The sequence below is a fragment of the Sturnira hondurensis genome, unplaced genomic scaffold, assembly GCF_014824575.4.
Source record: "Sturnira hondurensis isolate 20B ecotype Veracruz unplaced genomic scaffold, ASM1482457v3 Scaffold0022766, whole genome shotgun sequence".
Taxonomy (NCBI): domain Eukaryota; kingdom Metazoa; phylum Chordata; class Mammalia; order Chiroptera; family Phyllostomidae; genus Sturnira; species Sturnira hondurensis.
Genome location: NW_028095397.1, coordinates 1,671,261 through 1,691,990, shown reverse-complemented (window position 1 = coordinate 1,691,990; position 20,730 = coordinate 1,671,261). Strand labels below are relative to the sequence as shown.

The 20,730-nt window shown below is 53.8% G+C and overlaps 1 protein-coding gene across 3 annotated transcripts in view; it reads left to right on the top strand.

Moving 5' to 3' along the window:
• The window catches only part of PDE5A (phosphodiesterase 5A), a 71,243-nt gene that overhangs the window by 29,978 nt on the left and 20,535 nt on the right, over window positions 1-20,730 (top strand). For all 3 annotated transcript variants that reach the window (XM_037036285.1, XM_037036287.1, XM_037036286.1), the window contains exons 5-11: window positions 1,183-1,272; window positions 2,950-3,087; window positions 5,036-5,103; window positions 9,955-10,063; window positions 11,061-11,148; window positions 13,873-14,048; window positions 16,114-16,173. In XM_037036285.1, coding sequence (XP_036892180.1) covers window positions 1,183-1,272; window positions 2,950-3,087; window positions 5,036-5,103; window positions 9,955-10,063; window positions 11,061-11,148; window positions 13,873-14,048; window positions 16,114-16,173 — 729 coding nt within the window. The remainder of the gene's footprint in view (window positions 1-1,182; window positions 1,273-2,949; window positions 3,088-5,035; window positions 5,104-9,954; window positions 10,064-11,060; window positions 11,149-13,872; window positions 14,049-16,113; window positions 16,174-20,730) is intronic.

Here is a 20,730-nt window from a genome sequence, read left to right as displayed (position 1 = left end):
TTGATCACAAAACGCACTGTGGTTTAAAGCGGCTCGGAACGGCCACTGCTGCCTTTCCCGAGGCAGACACAGGGCCACGCTGACCGTGGACCACCCAGCTCTCATCCAGCCCGCAGAACCCCGCCCCTCCTCTCCGTGCGGCCACGCAGCNCCCCCCCCCCCCCCCCCCCCCCCGCCGGCTGTGTGTGCCCAGAGTGACGTGGACCTTTAATTCGCTTTTTTACCTTTCATCATGGCTACTTGGCTACTAAGAAATTCAACCTCCAGCGAAACCCCCTGAAGCAGTGCCCCAGGCTTGGCGCTCCGGGTCAGCTACAAATGGAACTGCCCTCTGGGCGAAGCCAACTGCAAAATGTCTTCAAGGCTTCGCCTGCAGACAGCCAGGCGCCAGCCTGGGCATTCGGGCTGGCGGGTGTGCGGCTGGCTCCACTCCACTGCCCTCGCTGGCCTCCAGCTCTGAGCTGCTGAGAGCACAGCAGGCCCCGCTAAGTAATTCGCATAGTGGACGCCTACACTCCTGCTCTGAGTGACCACCGAGAGGACTTGGTGGGGAGCACAGCTCTCCGTGGGCTTTGCGTTCCGCTGTCCGTTGTGGTCCATTAACAGGAGCCCCTCTTGAAAGATTTGCATCGCAAGGCTGTAGTCTCCTGGCAAAATAAACCCACCACTGTGGATTAAAGTGTGTTGCGTAAAGACGTATTCTGATCAACAGGTAGTATCATCGTGAGCCATCACCTTAGTGTAGTGTAGTGAGGGTGACGGCTGCCTGGTAATTCGGCTCCTATTTGCAACTTCACAAGCAGGAGAGCTTTATTTGCCCCAGGAATGAGTTATAAGCCACTCCTGTCTTCTCAGCATGGACCTGAGTCTCAGTGCCACTCGGAGACCACACGGAATGGGCACAGGGCGGGTTCGGTTTCAGGTGATGTCAAGAGCCCGGTGCCCTCATCCCACTCCCTTCTCCTTGTTCCTTAGCGGGCAGACGGAGGAGACTGTGCGAACACTTGTCATCCACTGGGGGTGCCATTGAGCTCGCCCCTGCTGGGAATAAACATCCCCACTTTGGGCTTTCTAGTATTTCTTTAGCTCTAAGTAACTTCGGACGCCTTCTATGCTTCAGGTAATGTAACGAGACAGTTTCACAGACCGTTCTTATTGGGTGGTGTCTTGCCTGTTTTCTAGGACTTTGCTGCCTACTTGGCCTTCTGTGGGATTGTCCTTCATAACGCTCAACTCTATGAGACCTCCCTGCTGGAGAACAGGAGGAATCAGGCAAGTCTGAGGCCTGGGGAGCACGGAAATTCTTCCCGAACTTTGTTAGACCTTTATCCAATGTGTGCGCCTGATTTTTGTCCAGTATACGTGTGTGACCGAAAACCCACAGGGTACAGGTTCAGCTTCTAAATACCTGAGCTGCTTCTTCCGACAGTTACTCCCGTTCCCAATCGTCCGCGCGTTGTCACTGATCCACGGCACAGGCTGACTTAGCAGGTGCAGGTTTGCTTGGCTGGCACCGCCCCTCGCCGGTCGGCACCGCCCCTCGCCGGTCGGCACCGCCCCTCGCCGGTTGGCACCGCCCCTCGCCGGTCGGCACCGTTGAGCCCTAGGCTGAGCTGTGGGATGGGCTGCATCTGTGATGGAAATAAGGCCGTCGGTGCTCGCTCTCTCAACCAGACACATCCTCTCTTATTTTATTCTCCACAAGACCAGGACGTCCCTCGTCTCTCCTTTGAACCACCGCTCCTAACCTCTGCTTTCCCATCCTGACGTTCTCTCCTGGGTTGCCCACATGGGGAACATACGTATTGTCTACAGCCAACATTAAATTTTCTTACCCTTTTGTCTAGGTTAATTCTGAAGTTGCAATTTCAAATAAGGCGTTTTTATCAGTACTATGACTGTGTAAATTGTTCATGTTAGTTTTTCTGGATGTTTCTGAATTGCTTTCTTTTTTCCCTGAACCGTTTGCCCTGGTATATTTCCATGCTAAGCCCCACCCCCCGAGACCCTCCATCATTCGGGCATTCGGTTGAGTTCTCTACCTCGGGGATCTCCAAATCCACATCGTTCTCCTCCGTCTTTCCTCCTCCAAGGCAAACGTCTGCGCCCTCGGCCTCTGCACGGGCGTCAGTGCAGAACCCCCTTCACAGCTCCCTCAGGAGGGCTCCTCCGCTCTCCCCTGCACCCTAACTCCCCTCGGTTCTCCGCCTTGTTTCGTTGCAGCCCATTCTGAGTCCTCACCTGTATGAGAATGTCCACTGTGCCACCTGCCAGTTTGGCATAAAATTCTAAAAAAAAACAGCGCTTTCTCAGATTTTAAAGGCAGTGCTTTATGTCCTAACTAGTATCCATGTTGTTCTGATTATTGGCTCTCTCTAGGTTTTTATTTTGCCTGTAAGCTTCAGGATTATTTCTTTATCTTTGCTTTGGTAACTTAATCTCACAATGTGACTTTTTCTTTCAACCTCATTATGCTGATACCTGGTCGCCCCTCCCAATCTAGAGACTTACATCTTTTGGTTTTAGGTCATCCTTTTTCAGTGCTTCTTTGATAGTTCATGCCCCCTGCTCTCCATTTTTTTCTTTTTTTGAACTTGTGTTAATAAGATAAACTTGTGTTTGTAAGTGCCTTGTAAGTGCCTTCGGTGCCCTCAGTTTTAAGAGTCTGAGATCACAGACCTGGACGGAAGGGAAGTGGGGATTAAAATCCGTGACTCTGGACTGAGTCTGCGACTGAACCGCTGTCCTAACTGGAGTGACAGCGGACAGGGGACTGCTGTTAGTTGTTGGGGAGCAGGGACGTGTGTGGGGAAAGCTTAGACGCAAACCTGGTCCCAACTTGTTAGATCAAAGGCGCGTAAACCCCGCACAGCCCGTGTCGGTCATGACACTGCTTTAATGACCACGAGCAATGACTAGACAATAAGCTCCCGGCTTCTGCTGGTCCAGGTGCTGCTTGACCTTGCCAGCCTGATCTTCGAGGAACAGCAGTCCTTGGAAGTGATCCTGAAGAAGATGGCCGCCACCATCATCTCCTTCATGCAGGCACAGAAGTGCACCATTTTCATAGTGGACACGGACTGCCCCGTGAGTACTACACACACCTTTTCACATGTAGAAAGGCGACACGCTCCTCGGAGCGCCACTTCTCAACCGCACGCCAGCCCCCGAGCTCTCTCTCAGACCCTCCTGGCTGTTCACGCAAAGCCGATGACAGGTGGTTTGAGCTGTCCTGGTGGAATTTGGTGGCAGCGGGGATGCAGGGTCCCTTCGGTGTCCCTCCTCTAAGCAGTCACCATGGGCGTGTCGCGGGTGGCTGTGGTCCAGGGCTCCGCGCCTTGGTGGAGAATCACGTTGGTAGTACAGTGTGGACTCTCTGTGGTCAGGAATAGGGGGTCCTGTCTGCGAGGGACAGGTAGACCCCCATTCTGAATCCCGGGGTATACAATTTTCTTCTATAAACTATTTGAAAACCAGCAGGCAGGGCCCGATAGAGGTGGTGTTTTTCAAGCTGCCTGTACATCTGTAACCTCTATAGTGTTCTAACCGGTAGCGTTCCACCCACCAATGTGTAGCACGAAGAAGCAGCTGTGTGCGGGGGACAGACAGTTCGGTGGAGGGCTGGTTACTTCTAGTCCCCGCTGAGTTTGCGGTCAGCATCAGGCCCTAGATGAAGGCAGTCTGCCTCATGCACCTGACTTCCCAGCCTGACCTTGGGGCCGCTGCCTCTGGAGTATTTCCTTTTCAGGTAGTTGTCCGTGTTCTTTCTCCTGCAGACCCTGGGGGTGGGCTCCTTGTTGGTGGGTCAGTGGGAGGGAAAGCAGGACACCCGCTGGTATCGGCTGGCTGCAGTCCAAGTACGATATCTGAGTTGATGTTTTTTGGGGGAAAGTAGAATAAAAGCCACTTACTATTTGAATTATACTTAAAAGTTTAATTGTTAGGTAGTCAGACTGCACCGCATGGCCCACCATCATCTGAATCGTTGTGTACACGTGTCCGCCTCGTTAACACAGCATCAATTAGGGTCTCCCTGGGCTGTCAGGGGGTCCGTATTCCCAGAGAGCCTGCTTTGTAGTTTCAACCAGTTATGAGGTCTTTATATCGAGATGATTACAAGATGGTAATCATCTGGACCCTTTTGAAGTCCAGGTCGGAACTCGTTAACGCAGTACGTCAATCCATCGCGTTTGCCCAGGACCTGCTCTTAAGCGTCTAATTTGTGAAAGTTGTATGTGAGGCCCCCCCCTTTCCAGACAACTTGAATGTCGCTCTAACACTCAGCCGGTGCTTCCCCGCTTCACCCGGGTCGTGCCGCCTCTGATCTGGTTCAGCGGTGCTTTGGAGTAAGGCCCGCTTTGAACGGCTTCAGTGCCTGGGCTCAGAAAAGGGATTAAGTGATTTGATTTATACTACAATTATTGACTGACCAAAAGTATGTCCACAATGTGAGGCACAATCAAAATGTAAGCAAGAAAAAAAGCACCCCACTTTTAAACTAATATCATTGTTTTATTTCCGTTTCCTTCCAATTCTTTATTCAGGTGTGAGTGTGGCCTCATTGCAAATGTGTCCTCTGCTTTTTAATGTAACTCCAAAAGTATTTTTCTATGCTGCTAAACTCTTCACGATGATTGTAATGATCTCTGAAAGGTAGTGTCATTACTGTAATATTACTGAAAGGTGCATCTTTAAAACATGCCCCTCACCTGGGAGCTAACGGCAGCAGTAAGTAGACGCATAAAAGCAAGAACGGGAGGACTCTGAATAAATATAGAGAAGTTGCGAAGCTAACATTCGTTAATACCCGGTCAAAAAGAGGAGTAAGTAAGCAAGTTGCAAGTGAAGGGCAGAAAGGATAGGGGCTTCAGTCACGCGGGGTCACGAAGTGAGTGCTGTCCCAGTGTCCCCTGAAAATAACTGAAAAACAACAGACCCCAGCGTGCAGCCTGCCGGTCCCGCCCTGGCCGTGCGCGGCCGCGGGGACGCCCCGTCCACATGCCTCTCAGCGCTGCTGCTGCCTCTCTCTCCCCAGGACGCCTTCTCCAGCGTGTTCCACATGGAGCGAGAGGAGCTGGAGACACCTGCCGGTGCCGGAGCCAGGTAAGCACCCCGCCCGCTGCCTCCCGGGGGCGTGGGACTGGCCGTGGTGGGGGCGTTAAGTTTGAGACGCAGAAGCCGCAGGCTGCCATTTCCCACACTTTAAAACAGTTCAGTCCACAACAAGTGGGTGAATGTACCTGAATCCAATATCAAACATACATGTGTAGGGGAAGCAAATGTAGCGACATGTGAATATTATTAATAAAAAGTTGCTGAATCTAGGATTAGGATATCCATTGCACCTCCAGCTTTTTTGTGTATTTCAAAACATTCATCACACAAAGTTAGAAGAAAAGACTTGTGGTAAAAAAAAAAGAGAGACAAGTGGAAGGCACGTCACCTCTGCGGGTCGCATAAAGTGGACCACAGGGCAGCACACCCGAGGGCATGGCCTGCCTGGCTCCCGGCCCTCCCACGACCGACCCCGGGTCACCATAGGGTGGCAGGCACCGCCCTGCGCCCTCGAGTCCCCTCTTCCTGCTTTCCCGCTCGCCTGCTCTCTCCTCTCCTGTCCTCTCAGGTNCCTCCAGCTTTTTTGTGTATTTCAAAACATTCGTCACACAAAGTTAGAAGAAAAGGCTTGTGGTAAAAAAAAAAAGAGAGACAAGTGGAAGGCACGTCACCTCTGCGGGTCGCATAAAGTGGACCACAGGGCAGCGCACCCGAGGGCATGGCCTGCCTGGCTCCCGGCCCTCCCACGACCAACCCTGGGTCACCATAGGGTGGCAGGCACCGCCCTGCGCCCTCGAGTCCCCTCTTCCTGCTTTCCCGCTCGCCTGCTCTCTCCTCTCCTGTCCTCTCAGGTCCCCCCATCGCAGCGGAAAACTGCACTGCGGCCACTGCAAGTCCTTAGTTTGTTAGGGATTGTGTCAAACTCACAATCAAAACTCACAATTTCTAGAGCATTATTTTACCAACATAGGCCAGTGGAAGGCCTTTCTCCTATTAAGAAAATTCTGGGACACAGCTGTGGGGCAGGAGGTAGCTTGGGAGCATGGGAATTCCCGGGATGGATGCAGAGGGTGCCCCGCCTTGGACCTGGCTGCCGACCTGGGCGTGGGGAGGCTTCGTGGCAGGTGAGCAGGGGTCTCTCCCCAGAGGCTCTGCTGCCCGGGAGCTTCTAGTTCAGAGTCACGGTTGACAGCTGACCTTGAGTTCCCACTCGCGTCCCCTTTGGAGGTGCAGGGACGTGGCCACGTCCCGGGGAGCGGGTGGCTCTCCCACTCATGCGCTGATCCTGGGCTCCACTGCCAAGTTCAGCTACGGAGCTTCTTATTCTCTGCACAAGCATTAATCCATACTATTTTGATTTTATGAGGCTACAGCGTTGTCATTGCTTTTTATAAAGAACATTTTAGAAAGCTTCTAGGTCAGACATGCAAATATTTGACTTTCTTTTCAGTTTGCATAAACAATGAATTTCCATACATGTACAAATATAAACATACATGTATATTAGTGAGTTTACATAATCTATGGGACGGTAGGAAATTGGCGTGATAATGCACATTAAATGTACAAAATTATGAATTACCTACATTTACCTTTGAATATTTGTGCAGCAGTATGTCTCTGTAATTACGTTTCATGTATTTGCATTTTGATTTTATTACTAATTCAGCCAAGTCCTCTAATTCCTTGTGGTCACAGCGGAAGGAGCCCAGTGAGTTGGTGTAAGAGTGACACCTACTGGTGAATGTGCATTTTTTTAAAAAGCAAGGTGGTTCTACAAATTTAATTTCTTACTGTATATTTGATTTGTGTCTGGTGAACACCATATTCCCTTCCTGTAAGCAAAATAGAGGTCTTTTCCATAAGTTTTTAGTCATTTCAAAACTGTCATAGGATAAAGATATTTTTTACAAAAGGTAACTAGGGGAGTGTGACTGATCTGCATGGTCATTTTCACCGATTCATGAACTGACTCTACAGTAATGGGAGTTGCTGAAAATCAGTGCCTTGTGTCCGCTAAACATTTTAAAGTTAGCCATTACTCTAAGGACATGATTAAAGGTCTCTTAGTGACGTGAATATTTTTTTAATAAAAATGAGATACAAGGCTGAATTTTGCAAAACTTTGCTTCAGAATGGTGTTTCTTAGCCCCCGCATTTTGAGGAAGGACTAGGCTGCCGCTCACACGCCAGCAGCACGCTGTTTTATCTTCTGAAACTGCTCCCTGAACACGGCGCCCAGGCCCCTCCCCAGCGTGTTCTCAGTCCAGACACCCCCAGGGTGAGAGGAAGATGTCAGACTCGAGGAAAGCTGTCTTTTCCGGCAGTTATGTGTCATTTTGAAAGCTCGGTTCACTTGGTATGTTTCCAACCAACCCACTTATCTTTTATAAATTCAAATGTTGTATTGGAGACGGTTTGGAAATGTTAAGTGCGAAACTGAAACATGCCCGAGGTGCCCGTGACGCGTAATTGTTGGCCCCCTTCATTGCTCATGTCTCTCTTCACTCCCATCCTTCACCCTCACCTGGCCTTTCACGCAGGCCTCCGACGCCACCTCCCACTCTGAGCAGGTGCAAGCTGTCCCCGTGGTGTGGCGCTGTCACCGGCTGCGTCAGTCAGCCTGGGGCCTGACTGTGCCTCCAAGATCCCGGCACAGAGGTGCCGCTCTGTCCTGGGGAACCCCAAGTTTGGCCCAGGCCCCTTGGGGTTTCTCCCTGCACATCCAGGGTGGGCCTTTCCCGCCGGCTTGGGGATGCAGCTCCCACCGCCCCCTCCAAGTTTCTGAGGGTGGCACGGAGGACAGTGAGGGACGGGCAGAGAAACGCGCCTGTGGCCCCTCAGCCAGGGTTTCTGGAAGCCACCACACTTCCTGTTTTGTCCTGCTGACTTGGACTTAATCACGCGGCAACCCCCCCCCCCCACAGGGCGCCTGAGCCCCACCGTCTTTGTCCTGCGTCCAGGGGCCCAGATGGGAAGGAGGCGAGGGAAGGACGCCGGCGGCCTGGGCCCTGGACAGGCGCTGCGCCACCATCGCGCCGTCCCTCCGCCCAGACCGTGGGCGCCGGGGGCAGCCCCGCCCTGCACCACCTGGTGCCCCACATGCCACTGACCGCGCTGCTCTGTGTTAACCGAGCTTGGGAACTCAGAGTCTATGGGCGTTTCTCCTGGAGTAAGAGGGAAAATGGTACCCCACAGCCTAATCAACCACGTTCTCACTTTCCACTGGACTAACCATTAGGAAAACTGAACAGTGTCAGGGAATTAAAAAAAGAATTTGCCCCTGGCTGGGCGGCTCCATTGCTTGGAGCATCGTCCCCACACCAGAAGGTCGCAGGTTCAGTCCCTGGTCCGAGTGTGTACAGCAGGCCGCTGATCAGTGTCTCTCTCACCTTCTGTTTCTCTCTCCCCCCAACCCTCTCTCTCTGACATCAATAAACATACCCTTAGGTGAGGATTTTAAAAAAAGAATTAGGTTTCTGTTGATTTCAAAGTACTTTTGGTATTTCTGCTTCTCTGTGTCAAGGCCTCGAAGTCTGATTTTATTCTCTCTGGCGAGCTGCTTCTTAACTACTTTGGGTTTCACTCGGTGCCCACCATTAGCAGGACGATGGGAAGAATAATAAAAGTCACTAACAGCAGTGGCATAGCTTTTTAAGAGCTTGGGGCCAGGGCAGCTCCCCTCCCCTGCCCTTTTCTTGTCTTCACTGAGGCTTGCCTTGCTTTCCCGAGAGTGTCGCTGTCTGTGGAACATTTGCAGTTTCAAAGTCCCTTCTCTGTACCGAAACCCTGCAGTTACCTCCCCAGCCGTCCTCAGGGTTCCACCCAGTCACTGCGCACGCAGTGGGGGCCCGGGAGCGGCCCAGCCCTGCTTGACCCGGCTCGACCCTCTGCTCCCTTTCACTCACACATCACGCCAGACACACGGTCAGCACCCAGTCTGAGCAAATTACACTTAAGCTAAAACACAGAGACAGGGAAGGAAAGACTGGAAGGTCTCAGCCTGGAAGGAGGCCAGGCCTTGGGCGTCTGTGTGGAGCCGTGGGCGTTTGTGAGTGTCTTTGTCCAAGAGGCAGGGACGGCGGGGAGGCGGTGGCGAGGGGACGTATGGGGACTCTGAGCACTCAGAACAAGTGGACCTTTTTCCGAGGCTTGTACGTGACTTTGAAGCGCCCCCGCTATTGGACTTCCCCACTTAGATGGGCACGTCCTTCTGCCACAGTAAATGCCATAACCTGGCCCTCTCGGCCAAGTTCATCCCCATCACCTGGGACAGGGGAGGCTTCCTGATGAAACCGGTGTTTTCCCCGCCCCTGCGTGTCTCTGACGTGACACTGCTCTTTGTGCCCCTCCTGTAGAGCAAGAAACTGGGGAGATAGCCTCAGTTCAAGAGAATTTTTTGAAGAAGATAAAGTTGTCATTTAAAAAGTACCATAAGAGATCTCAAAGAAGGGGCGAGAGCGTCCTTAGTGAGACTCACCAGGTCTGTCTGACTTTCCCCTCGTTTGAAACACGGCAAAGACGCTGAGCAGGAGAGGCCCACAGGGACAGCTGGGGACGCAGAACAGGCCCGTCCCTCGCCATGTCGTAATCTGATTAAAAAGAAGCCAGGGAGAAAATTCATGTGGATTTTACATTAAACGGCCCCCAAATCAATGTGCCATTAATGACGGCAATTCGATTACTCGCGATGTTTGAGCACTCGTCATCAGGTACATGAAGAGTAGGGGTCTCTTTCCAAACGTGGCCATGGTGGTCATTACCGACGGCTGCAAATCACCAAACACACACACGACTGCCTTCCCCAGTGAGCCGCCCGCCGCGCCCTGGGACGCGCAGCTGGTCTGCCTCCCCCGTACTTGACCCTGCCCAGAGGACTCACACGTGTGGTCTCCGCAGGGAGCGGGAGGCAGACAGGATCAACTACATGTACGCCCAGTACGTCAAGAACACCATGCAGGTCCTCAACATCGCGGACGTCACCACGGACAGGCGGTTCCCCTGGACGGTGAGTGACCCAGGGCTGGGCCTGGAGCTTGAAGCTGGCTTTCCCCTCAGACCGGGGCCAGGGGCGGCCCCACAGCTGGAGGGCCGGCCGGCAGGGGCGGTTTGGGAGTGGCCTGTGCTGCCCCTGACCCGACGAAGGGGGCACCCGACGAGGAGCTTTTAGCACCTGTCGGAGTTGGTCGGCCACCCGAGTATTTTCCTGTGCACTTGTGTCAGGTCTTTCTACACGTACTAATGGATCACACACTAGTTTTGAGATGGTTTATCTACAACCGACTCAACGGCCATGGCGTTCCTTAGACAGGCTTGCCAGAATTCTCGAGTTTGTACTGCACAGGGAAGGTCCGTGTGGCCGGGAGTCACGTTACTGGAGATCCAGCCCGCGGAGCAGCTCTGTGGGAAATGAGGCGTTTTTCTTGACAGCAAAGCTACACAAAGACCAGTGTGTCAGCCATTGGAAACCTTGAATTCTGGCATTTTCTCTCAGGAAAGAGTCGCCCATTGAGGTCACTGTCTTGCTGTGATTTCACATCTGGGGGTGTCTCAGAAATCGGCAGGGTGGGCACTGGAAACAGTGGCAGTCTGTCCGCAGAGGGGCCAGTGTGGGACCGTGGGGCCCGGGGCCAGAGGCTTCTGGATGCTGCCCCCTCACTGCGTTCCCCGAGACGCCTCCAGCCCAGGGTGCGTGTGTTCCAACACTGGCCGCTAGAAGTGGCCATGATCCAGCACAGCAGTGAGCTGGGGCGGGGGGGTGGGCATTTAAAATGGAGAGGGCGGAAACAGGGGGTGTTTGGTATCTCACTAATACAAAGACGAACTGCTTTAGGTTGCGCTTTGGGAACTCTATTGCGTTTTGGTACATTCTCTGCGCTCTGTCACGCCGGCTAGCACGAGGCCTCTGTTCGTGGTCTCAGGTGTCCGACATGGTTTACGTAATAGCATCTCATGGGCAAATCAGCCTTCTTGTAACTTTTCACTGGTTTCTTGTTTTTGTTTAGAATGAAAACACGGGGAACACAGGCCAGCAGGGCATCAGAAGCCTGCTTTGTATGCCTATAAAAAACGGGAAGAAGAATAAAGTGATAGGTAAGCCTTCCATTAACCTCCAGGCTGCCCTGACTAAAGAAAAAGTATCTCTATTCCCAGTCTCTTCCAAGTACGAACTTAAAGAATAAAATGTGTATGAGATAAAAATTGAAATGACAACAGAATTTTGAAATAGCCACAGTCGTGTGAAATATCGTATTGACTAGGGTGTATTTTTGTATCCATTCTAATCCTGTTCTAATGGAGTCTGTGCCCAAGAAGGACGTGCCGTGAGTCGGTAGACAGAGGGACCCAGGTCGGTCACGTGTACCGTTTCGGAGCCCCGCTCCTCGGTTTCTTATCCTCCTTCCACGAGTGTGTGGTTCAGACTGCAGGGCGTATCATCCATTGGCCCAGATACTCCACGAGCCCTCTGTCTGCTGCTGTCGGCACTTGGGGTGAATCAGTGCCCGGGCAGAGAGAGGCCCTGGCCCCCGGGAGCTCGGGCGCAGGTCCGAGCTCCCAGAGGGACACTGCTGGGGAGATGAGAGAAACGCACAGGTCCCACTGAGTGTGCGTCCTGCAGGCCTCACCCTCCTCCTCCTCCTCCTCGACTCATTTCCGTGCTGCAGCCCGGCCCCAAACTGGTGGGGGGCTGCTGCCCTGTGTCTAACTCGGGAAAACTCCTGCAGACACACACAGGGGAGCAAACCTGAGCATGCAGACCACCTGTAGTGTTAGAACTGATGTGCGGGCCACGGCGATGCAGGGGCGGGGCAGACGGCTTCGCGTCTTTGAGGACCAGGGAATCCTTTGGGAGAAATAAGAGAGAACAGACCGCAGTCTTCTCAGGGAGGAAGCTGGGGCCAGAATGACAGCCTGGCCTTCCTCTGCCGGCCCGGTGAGCAGTTTCTGAGCCCTGCCGTAGGCCGGGCCTTGCGCCAGCTGAAGAAGTGGGACTGAAGAAATGAGACCTGTGAGCCGATGGACGCAGTGTCTAGAAGAGAGACAAATAAAATCCCGTATGGTGCACCCCGTGGTGGCGTGAGGGGCGCAGAGAAGAGGGCCTGTCTCCCAGCGAAGTGGGAGGCCCCTGGGGCTCACTGGGTGGGGCTCCAGGGGCAGCAGCTTGGGGGTGGGCAGGCCCGTGGACACCTCATTTCCGTGCTGCAGCCCGGCCCCAAACTGGTGGGGGGCTGCTGCCCTGTGTCTAACTCGGGAAAACTCCTGCAGACACACACAGGGGAGCAAACCTGAGCGTGCAGACCACCTGTAGTGTTAGAACTGATGTGCGGGCCACGGCGATGCAGGGGCGGGGCAGACGGCCTCGCGTCTTTGAGGACCAGGGAATCCTTTGGGAGAAATAAGAGAGAACAGACCGCAGTCTTCTCAGGGAGGAAGCTGGGGCCAGAATGACAGCCTGGCCTTCCTCTGCCGGCCCGGTGAGCAGTTTCTGAGCCCTGCCGTAGGCCGGGCCTTGCGCCAGCTGAAGAAGTGGGACTGAAGAAATGAGACCTGTGAGCCGATGGACGCAGTGTCTAGAAGAGAGACAAATAAAATCCCGTATGGTGCACCACGTGGTGGCGTGAGGGGCGCAGAGAAGAGGGCCTGCCTCCCAGCGAAGTGGGAGGCCCCTGGGGCTCACTGGGTGGGGCTCCAGGGGCAGCAGCTTGGGGGTGGGCAGGCCCGTGGACACGCACAGGCCAGGCTGCGGAGGGGCAGCTGCTGGCGATGGGGCGGAAGGGCAGCACCAGGTGGCAAAAACTGCCTTCGGGGCCAGGTCGAGCTAGGGTCTGAGTTGGGCATCTAAGCGCACTAGCTCAGTGGCCTTGAGCAAACGACTTCCCCTTTCTGAGACTCATTTCTTCACCTGTAAGGCCGGTGGTCCCACCCCACTGTAAATCGTGAGGTTGTTAGCAGACTGGAGTGTCTGCTACAGACAGGCCTGCCCCACGGGGTGCAGGCGGTGGAGTCTGTTGTCGTCAACTTAGGGACAGAGGAGGGAAGGACTTGAACAGCACAGGGTTCCCCAGAGGGAGGAGGCGCCACCCGAGTGTTCTCGGACAGACCGCAGGCTCAGTGTTCTGTAGAACAGCCAGCTCAGGGGAGACCCATCACAGCGTTGACATCACCTTCCTTTTCTGTGGGTGACATGCTCAACTTGTGAAGAGAAGCCAGGTCGGAGGAGGCGAGGGTTTCCCTCAGAGATCTGCTCTGCTTTGGTTTCCACGTAAAGCGTCACTTTGCATGTGCAGCATTAAAAGCCGTCTGCAAACGTGACTCTCCGCGCTGCAGAGAACCCGGGGTGAAATCTGAGAGCCCGCGGTGCACTGTTTTCTGCATTCTCTGTCGTAGGAAAAAATTGTGTTTTAACTTCTGGCTTCTCTGGAAGGAAACGCAGTCTGCAGGGCCCAAAATTCCGATGCACATCGAAATCGTTCTCTGGGCCAGGGTGCAAAAATCCAATTCGTCTCCAAAGGACAAACTGTCTTCGGGGACTCAAGTGACCTAAAATTCATGATTGAGTTTGGAAGAAAATAGCGCTCTAGGGTTATTTGGACACGGGCAACCCGCGTTTAGGACCATGTGGAATGAATTCTCGTGTAAATACATGCCATTTACTTTTCTATCTTGTACTGTATCTGGGCAGACTTGTTTGCTTGTCCTCAGATGCCGGGCATTCCTCGGAGAAAAGTACAAGCCAGTCTTTGGGGGGCAGGGGGCAGAGTCGATAAAAACTGACCAGCGCTGGTGACCCGTGCTTCCCCTCTTGGGTCGTTGTAGGGGTCTGCCAACTCGTCAATAAGATGGAGGAGAGCACGGACAAGGTTAAGCCTTTCAACCGGAACGATGAACAGTTTCTGGAAGCTTTCGTCATCTTCTGCGGCTTGGGGATCCAGAACACGCAGATGTACGAAGCCGTGGAGAGAGCCATGGCCAAGCAGATGGTCACGCTGGAGGTGAGTGCAGCTGAGGGGACTTCTCAGTGTCCTCAGCGGACACCCAGGTCACCATGCCATCCTCACAACGTACGGGTCTCTTCTNTAAGCCTTTCAACCGGAACGATGAACAGTTTCTGGAAGCTTTCGTCATCTTCTGCGGCTTGGGGATCCAGAACACGCAGATGTACGAAGCCGTGGAGAGAGCCATGGCCAAGCAGATGGTCACGCTGGAGGTGAGCGCAGCTGAGGGGACTTCTCAGTGTCCTCAGCGGACACCCAGGTCACCATGCCATCCTCACAACGTACGGGTCTCTTCTGTCACTCACCCTCCCAGGACCAGGGAACCACAGGATCAAGTCTCTCTGTCCCCATTCAAACACAGACTAGGGAAACACAGACTCGGAGTATTTGTCAAAGGTCACAGGACCAAACCACAGTCCAGGCATCCAGTTTGTCCCGCCTGTCCTCTGCTTTTTCGGTGGGAAGTGGTCCTTGACCCGAGTCATCCATACACACATGGCACTGCCTGCCTGTCCCCATGCCACCTTGCCAACAGCTGCGGTCACAAAGACAGAGACCCTAAGTGCTCATAGGGAATTGCAAGTAAGGAAAGGAAAGAAAAGCCCACACAAGTGAGGCAAAACTCCTAGACTGGCTACTTCCCCATCTCTCAGAAGTCTGACTGGGCGGAGGCTGGGCTCTGCTGTTCCCAAGCATCCCCAGAGATTGCCACCTGCAGGGACAGGGAGCCACCATCGGGAACTGACCCCAGGAAGGCCCTTCCCCCACAGGATCCAGGTGGGGCAGCCCCTTCCAGGTGTCCTGCTTAGGGAAACAGACTTCAAAGGAGCAGGTGCCTCCCGGTCGTTCACCCATCGGTGTGAAATGCATTTGAGTGTCTTCCCGCTCAGATCTAGTTGCCATGAACCGGAATCAGTGTGTGGGACACGACTTTCTCTCAGACCCTTAATAAACAGACACCCAACCTAACGAGCTAGGAAGTGTGCATGATGATACCGAGATTCGCCCATAACCCAGACGGCTCGCTTTACTCCCAGTTTTGCTGTTAGATGAGATTGTGAACCAGGGCGCCTCCGTTCCAGATACACGTGCACCCACGCACACACACGTACACAAGCAGATACACTCATGTGTGTGCAGAGTGTTCCAAACGTCTGAAAATGGGTACCTTTTTAGCAGTGATGCTGAAACTTTGGGGGATGTTTTGTCAGTCTGTGTCGTCTCTGACAAAGAGGAACTTTCAGAAATGAGTGCTGAAAGCATGACACTCCCCCGAGACCCAGACGCTGCCCTGGTTACAGAGGACGTCTGGAGCACTACCCCAGTGCCTCGAGCTCATCACTCTGAAAGCGGGGATCGGGGATCCTCTTGTGCAGGCGTGAGAGCCAGTGAGCCCGCCTCTCCAGCCTGCGAGGGCGAGGGAATGTGCTCTGGAGCAGGAGGGCGGGAAGCTGGGCCTGAATCTCCCCCCAACACGGGCGTGAGCTCCCTGCGCCTGGGTGTCCTCAGCTGGCCGTGGGCGGACCCTGGGCCAGCGCCCCCTCTGCTCGTTCGGAGTCCTGTGTGTGTGAAGGGGTCCCTGAGCCGGTGACGTTCCTGCCCCACCCCGCAGTTTTTCTTTGGGAGCCCTGCAGCGGGCACAGGCCTCGTCCGGGAGCTGCCCCTGGAGTGCCCGCTCACCCCCCAAAACTGCAGCCCTGAAATGCCAGCTTATGCGAGCGTGGTTGTCCTAAGTCTGTGCACAGCAACTAAAGTCGGGGTTTTTTAAGGGGGAAAAACAATCAGAACTAATTGTTTTGCCAAGTTTGAGCCAATAGTGTGACTTATAAATATATTTGTTTTATCAACGATATCAGATTTCTTTGAACGAGGGGACTATAACTTATTTTTCCGCAACAAACGATGGAATGGAAATCTGGGATTTTCCCTTTGTTGAATGAAGAAAGCAGGAAACCAAACTAGGCCTGGCAGGCTGAGGGGGCCAGTCCCCCTCCAAGGAGCTTCAGCAGAGACCCCAGTCTGCAGAGGCCGGCCCCCGTAACCATGCCCATCTCTCTCGCAGGTCCTGTCCTACCACGCCTCGGCGGCCGAGGAGGAGACCAGGGAGCTGCAGGCCTTGGCGGTAATGCCCCCTTCCCTCGCAGGAGCGGCTGACTCACTCCCACACAGATGCGCCTTTCGCACGGCCCCTGAGACATTTGATCAAACGGGGCAAAGATTCAGGCGGACACTCATAAACATATCTAGTCAACTCCCATTTCCTGCAGAGCTGCAGTCCGATGATACAAAGATAATGACTTCCATTAACTTGTCATACATTAGACGATGCTGGTTTCTTTCCTAGTAATTGTCCTAATCTCTCCGTCTATCTTAGGCCAAAATTAAATTTAGTTTTCAGTTGCTGCAGAGATGGGGCCAGGTGGTTGTCTGGTCAGGGTCACGGCAGCGAGAGCGTGTATGCAGCGTGTTGCGGGTGACCTGCTCCCTCTCACTGGGGACCGAGAACGGTTTTAACGTCCGACCACATGGCGGGCGGAGCGGTGTCTGAAGTGGGGTTCCCGCCGGGCCAGTCCCTGACCTCTAGCTCCATCCTCACGTGGGGGCTGAGAGGGAGAAGTGTGCAGGTGTGGAAGTGGCCTGTCCCCAGTGGTAGCTCGAGACAGAGACGGCCTGGGTCGATAGCGTGGAAATCCAAGGCACTGACCCTGGACAACCGTGGTGGGCCGTCTAGTTTGAGTCTGAGACGGCGGCACAGTTGGGTCCGTGTGAGATGGGACGAGAGTCCTGCACCAGACAACAGGCGGGGCCAGGTTGTGGTGATCGTTGTCACCATTGAGAGCACTGTGGCCCGCCACACACGTGCCAGTGGAGCCCTGCCCATGTCTTCTCATGTGAACTGTGAGCTGTGGGGGCCACACAAGCCACAGGAGCCAGTGACTCTCAAGGTGCCCGTGGCAGGAAGTGGGAGCCCACATGCATGGCCCACCCCCCAGGGCCCACGCACGTCTCCACAGCACAGCCTGTCAGGGACACAGAAGAAGGAAGGTGAGCCGATGAGGATGACGGTGCCCTGGATAACCAGAGTGGGGACATCAGGAGGAGGGCCAGCTGACTTGGGGAGAACACGGTGGGGGTGAGGCGCTGCTGGGCTGACCGGATGGACATTGGCGATCAGGGGGACAGGCTGGAGCAGGGAGGGCTGGCGCTCAGACCTGGAGGCGGTGGTCTGGGTGGTCTGGGAGGTGGTCCTGGGATTCGAGTTGGGGGATCCCCTGGTGGTGAAGTCACAGCAGGGGAGCGTTTGGGAGAGCACACAGAGAGGGGGGCAGACGGAGGGAAGAACGTGGGTTTGGAGGGAAGGAGCAGGACCAGGAAGAGCTGAGAGGTGGGGTAGAAAAACCAGGGCAGGAGGGGGACCCGGCAGAAGGCAACAGCAGAAGTGGCTCTGCTCGGTGGTCCCCCGAGCGGTAGGAAGGGTGACAAACGTGAGGACTGAGAAGAGGCCGTGGGCCTCGGTGATGAGCTGGGCGTTGAGAAAGCAGCTTCGGGCACACGGGAAGAGGAAACGAGGGAATGGAGATAGGCTATTTTTAAAACACAAGTTCTGTGTAGGAGAGGGAGGAGGGGCAGCTATGAAGGGTGACGGCTGAGTCATGTGAAGTTTCCCTCACAAGCAAGACAGCCAACATGCTCTTGGGCCAAGGCCGGGAGCAGCCATGCAGGGCGGGCAGGGATCTCGGCCTGGCAGGGGCCTGGGCAGCAAGGCGGCCGTCCCTCGGGCCAGGACGAGAGTTCAGGGGTAATGGCGAGACCAGCTGCGTGCATGGAGCACATGCGAGGTTCCGCGTGGGTGTTGTTTCATCTGCAATCACTCTGTACGTCAGTGCCCTTAGCACACTGAAGTGCAACTCAAGGTGGACAGCTTTTCGGTTGTCCTTCTCGGGGTCTCCCGGCGCAGAGGGAGGGGGAACCGGAAACACAGGGAGCGGAGGACTTGTATCCTGAGCGACCACCGAGTAGCAAGCTGAGCCCGTTGCCCAGGGGAGTCTGAGGAACTTGAGATGGTTTTTCCCAAACAAGTAAGGCCCCTCTGAAGCTCGGCCTCATCTGGAATTGGCCGTGTTTACTTTGTTCGGGGTAGTATTTGAAGAAACGAGCATTTTTTCCAGTTACTTCCAAAGGCTGATAGGTTTAAAGCACCTTTCACATCATACTTCACTGGCCCCTGACCCTCCTAGAGTGCCAGCATCTGAGACTGAATCACACCGTGAGTGGGAAATCGCCGCGTGGAAGGGTGTATCTGTCTGTGCTGTGGGCTCTGGGGATCGCTAAATTCTGAAACAACGTCCGGTTTGTGCTGTTTTCTATAAATAAAAACCAGCATATAGACTATTTTCTAAAGATAATGCCCCCCCAAAAAATCACCAGGCTACTAAACTTTGCTTTTCACTTTGAAAATAGCATAGTCTTTCAGAAAACTCTGAAAATTACTCTCTCAATTGTGTGTATAATTTTAGCGAGGGAAAACGCTTTGGGATTGCTGAAAATGGCTGTATGGCCTATTGTTCAAAACCATCTCTTGTCCCACTTGGAAACAGATTTCTGGCAGCTGCACTGAGAAATTTGGGGTCACATAGCTTGTAGGTCGAATAATTCACTTAAATTGGCTGCAATCCAGTGACCAATTGCGACTCACAAAGTCCCCGGGACCGCCCAGCTGCCCAGACAGCGGCACTGTGGGCCGTGACCAAAACCGCCGCCTTTGTCTCCTGTCTGATTGTTGATCCCATTTAAAAACCTAAAATGAATGGGAAAGCCATCAAATGTTTTCTTAACTTTTACTTTAAAAAATTGGTTCTTAAGAGAATTAAACAGTACGCTAAATATTTATGCCTGTGCCCAGAAAATTTCTCTAGTTATACAAAAGCAATTTTGTTGATAGGAAATTCAGAATCCTTATTTTTTTCCCTTGAGTTTATTGGGTTTCCTCTTGTAGATCGAGTCCTCTCTTGCTTAGCACTGGGTGTCGCACAGTAGGGCCTTGAGCTAAGCACTTCGCCGTGTGTGTTTTAATAGTCCTTCATCCCAAGTCATTAGAGATAAGGCACCCCAGGGACCGGGCTGTGGCTCTTAGGAAGTGATCAGAGTGTAATGAGTGTTTATTTGTTGTGGGTAACTATGTCCTTAATAGGCTCGTTGCCTCTCCCGCTTTCCTCTCTTTCAGAAGAGCAGCACGTACGAGCGTGTTAGAATTCCGTTGTGTCAGGGTCGGGGCTGCCTCGGTGCAGTCCCTACCGCCTCTGCCTTGACTTCTTTAACCTTGTCTGAAAGCAAATCGAGACGCTGCTGTAAAAGGGCCTGTATCAGCCGAGCAAGAGAGGGAGAGGCTGAGCACGCAGGCGGCGGGTTTCCTAGGGCGCCCTGCCCTCCCCGTGTCGGGCGGGGGTAGGGCCGGTAGAGGCAGGTGTCCCTCTGTCCAGGTGAGCGCAGCCCCTGGCTTAGCTTATAGGGAAAACTTCTACCGACCTCCACACTGTTCGTGGAGAAGGCTGAGCAAATAATAATGAAGAAGAGTTGACCCTCTGATCTGCAGACAGTGCTGGAGAGGGACCGGCCCTGGGTCCGTCGGGGCCTCCGGGCTCCCCGTGGCCCCCGCGGGTGCTCTCACCCTCACAGGTGCCCAGGGACCAGCCTTGGCTGGGTCTGGCTCACACGGGTGACGCTCAACAGACTCTCTCTGATTCTCTTGGTCTTGCTGGACCAGCAAACCTTATCTGTTTTGCGTTGACTTTACTAGTGGAGTATCCCCAGTGGTATTCTTAGCCCCAAATCGCTGTGGCACCATCCTGGGACTTCCTCTGTGCTCACGAGGCGTCACCAGCTCTGTGTGTCTGGTCGCAGCCATACATTTACCCTCAAGTTTTACTGATAAGCTCATATGTATTTTATCCCAATCTTGACATTAGCGCTTGCCTTCTTTGTATGGCTTTGAAAAACTGTACATGCGTCATCCAACTTTCTATAGTCTGTGCCTCTTCCTTTGGAGATTTAAAGGAATCCGTTGACACCACATGAGAAGGAAGGAAGGAAAAACCAAAAAACGTGAGGCTGCTGTTCTTGAAGGAGGGGCACTAACCCTGCCTCGTGTGCTTGGCTCGCTCGGCGCCCCACGCGGTCCGGGTCCCCTGCAGCGGGCGGCCACCTCCTTCCGCGTGAGCAGTTTTCTCTCCATAGGCACATGCACTTCTCTCGTGAAGAAAGAGAAACGCTGGCAGCCTTGTTAACTGACTGTGCACATTTTTCCTTTATTTCTTAATCCTCACCCCAGGATACGTTTTATTGTTTGGGGGTTTTAGAGCGGGAGGAAGGGGTTAGGAATAGAAAGCGAGGCATCAATGTGAGAGAGAAGCACCGATCGGTTGCCTCCATACGCTCCCCACCTGGGGATTGAACCCACAACCTTTTGGTGTGCAAGACAACGCTGCAACCGACTGAGCAACCCCACCAGGGCGCCACTGTCATCTCTAAAAAGCATATTCTGCACATGTGTAGTGGGGGGGGGCATCAGCCTTCTGTGGAATGGAATTCGAGGGCTGCGGAGTGGCTTTATCACAGACCTGGAAGCACACTGCCGTCCATCCGTACAAGAGTGTCCCCTGGTAGGGACAGGGTGGGGGGG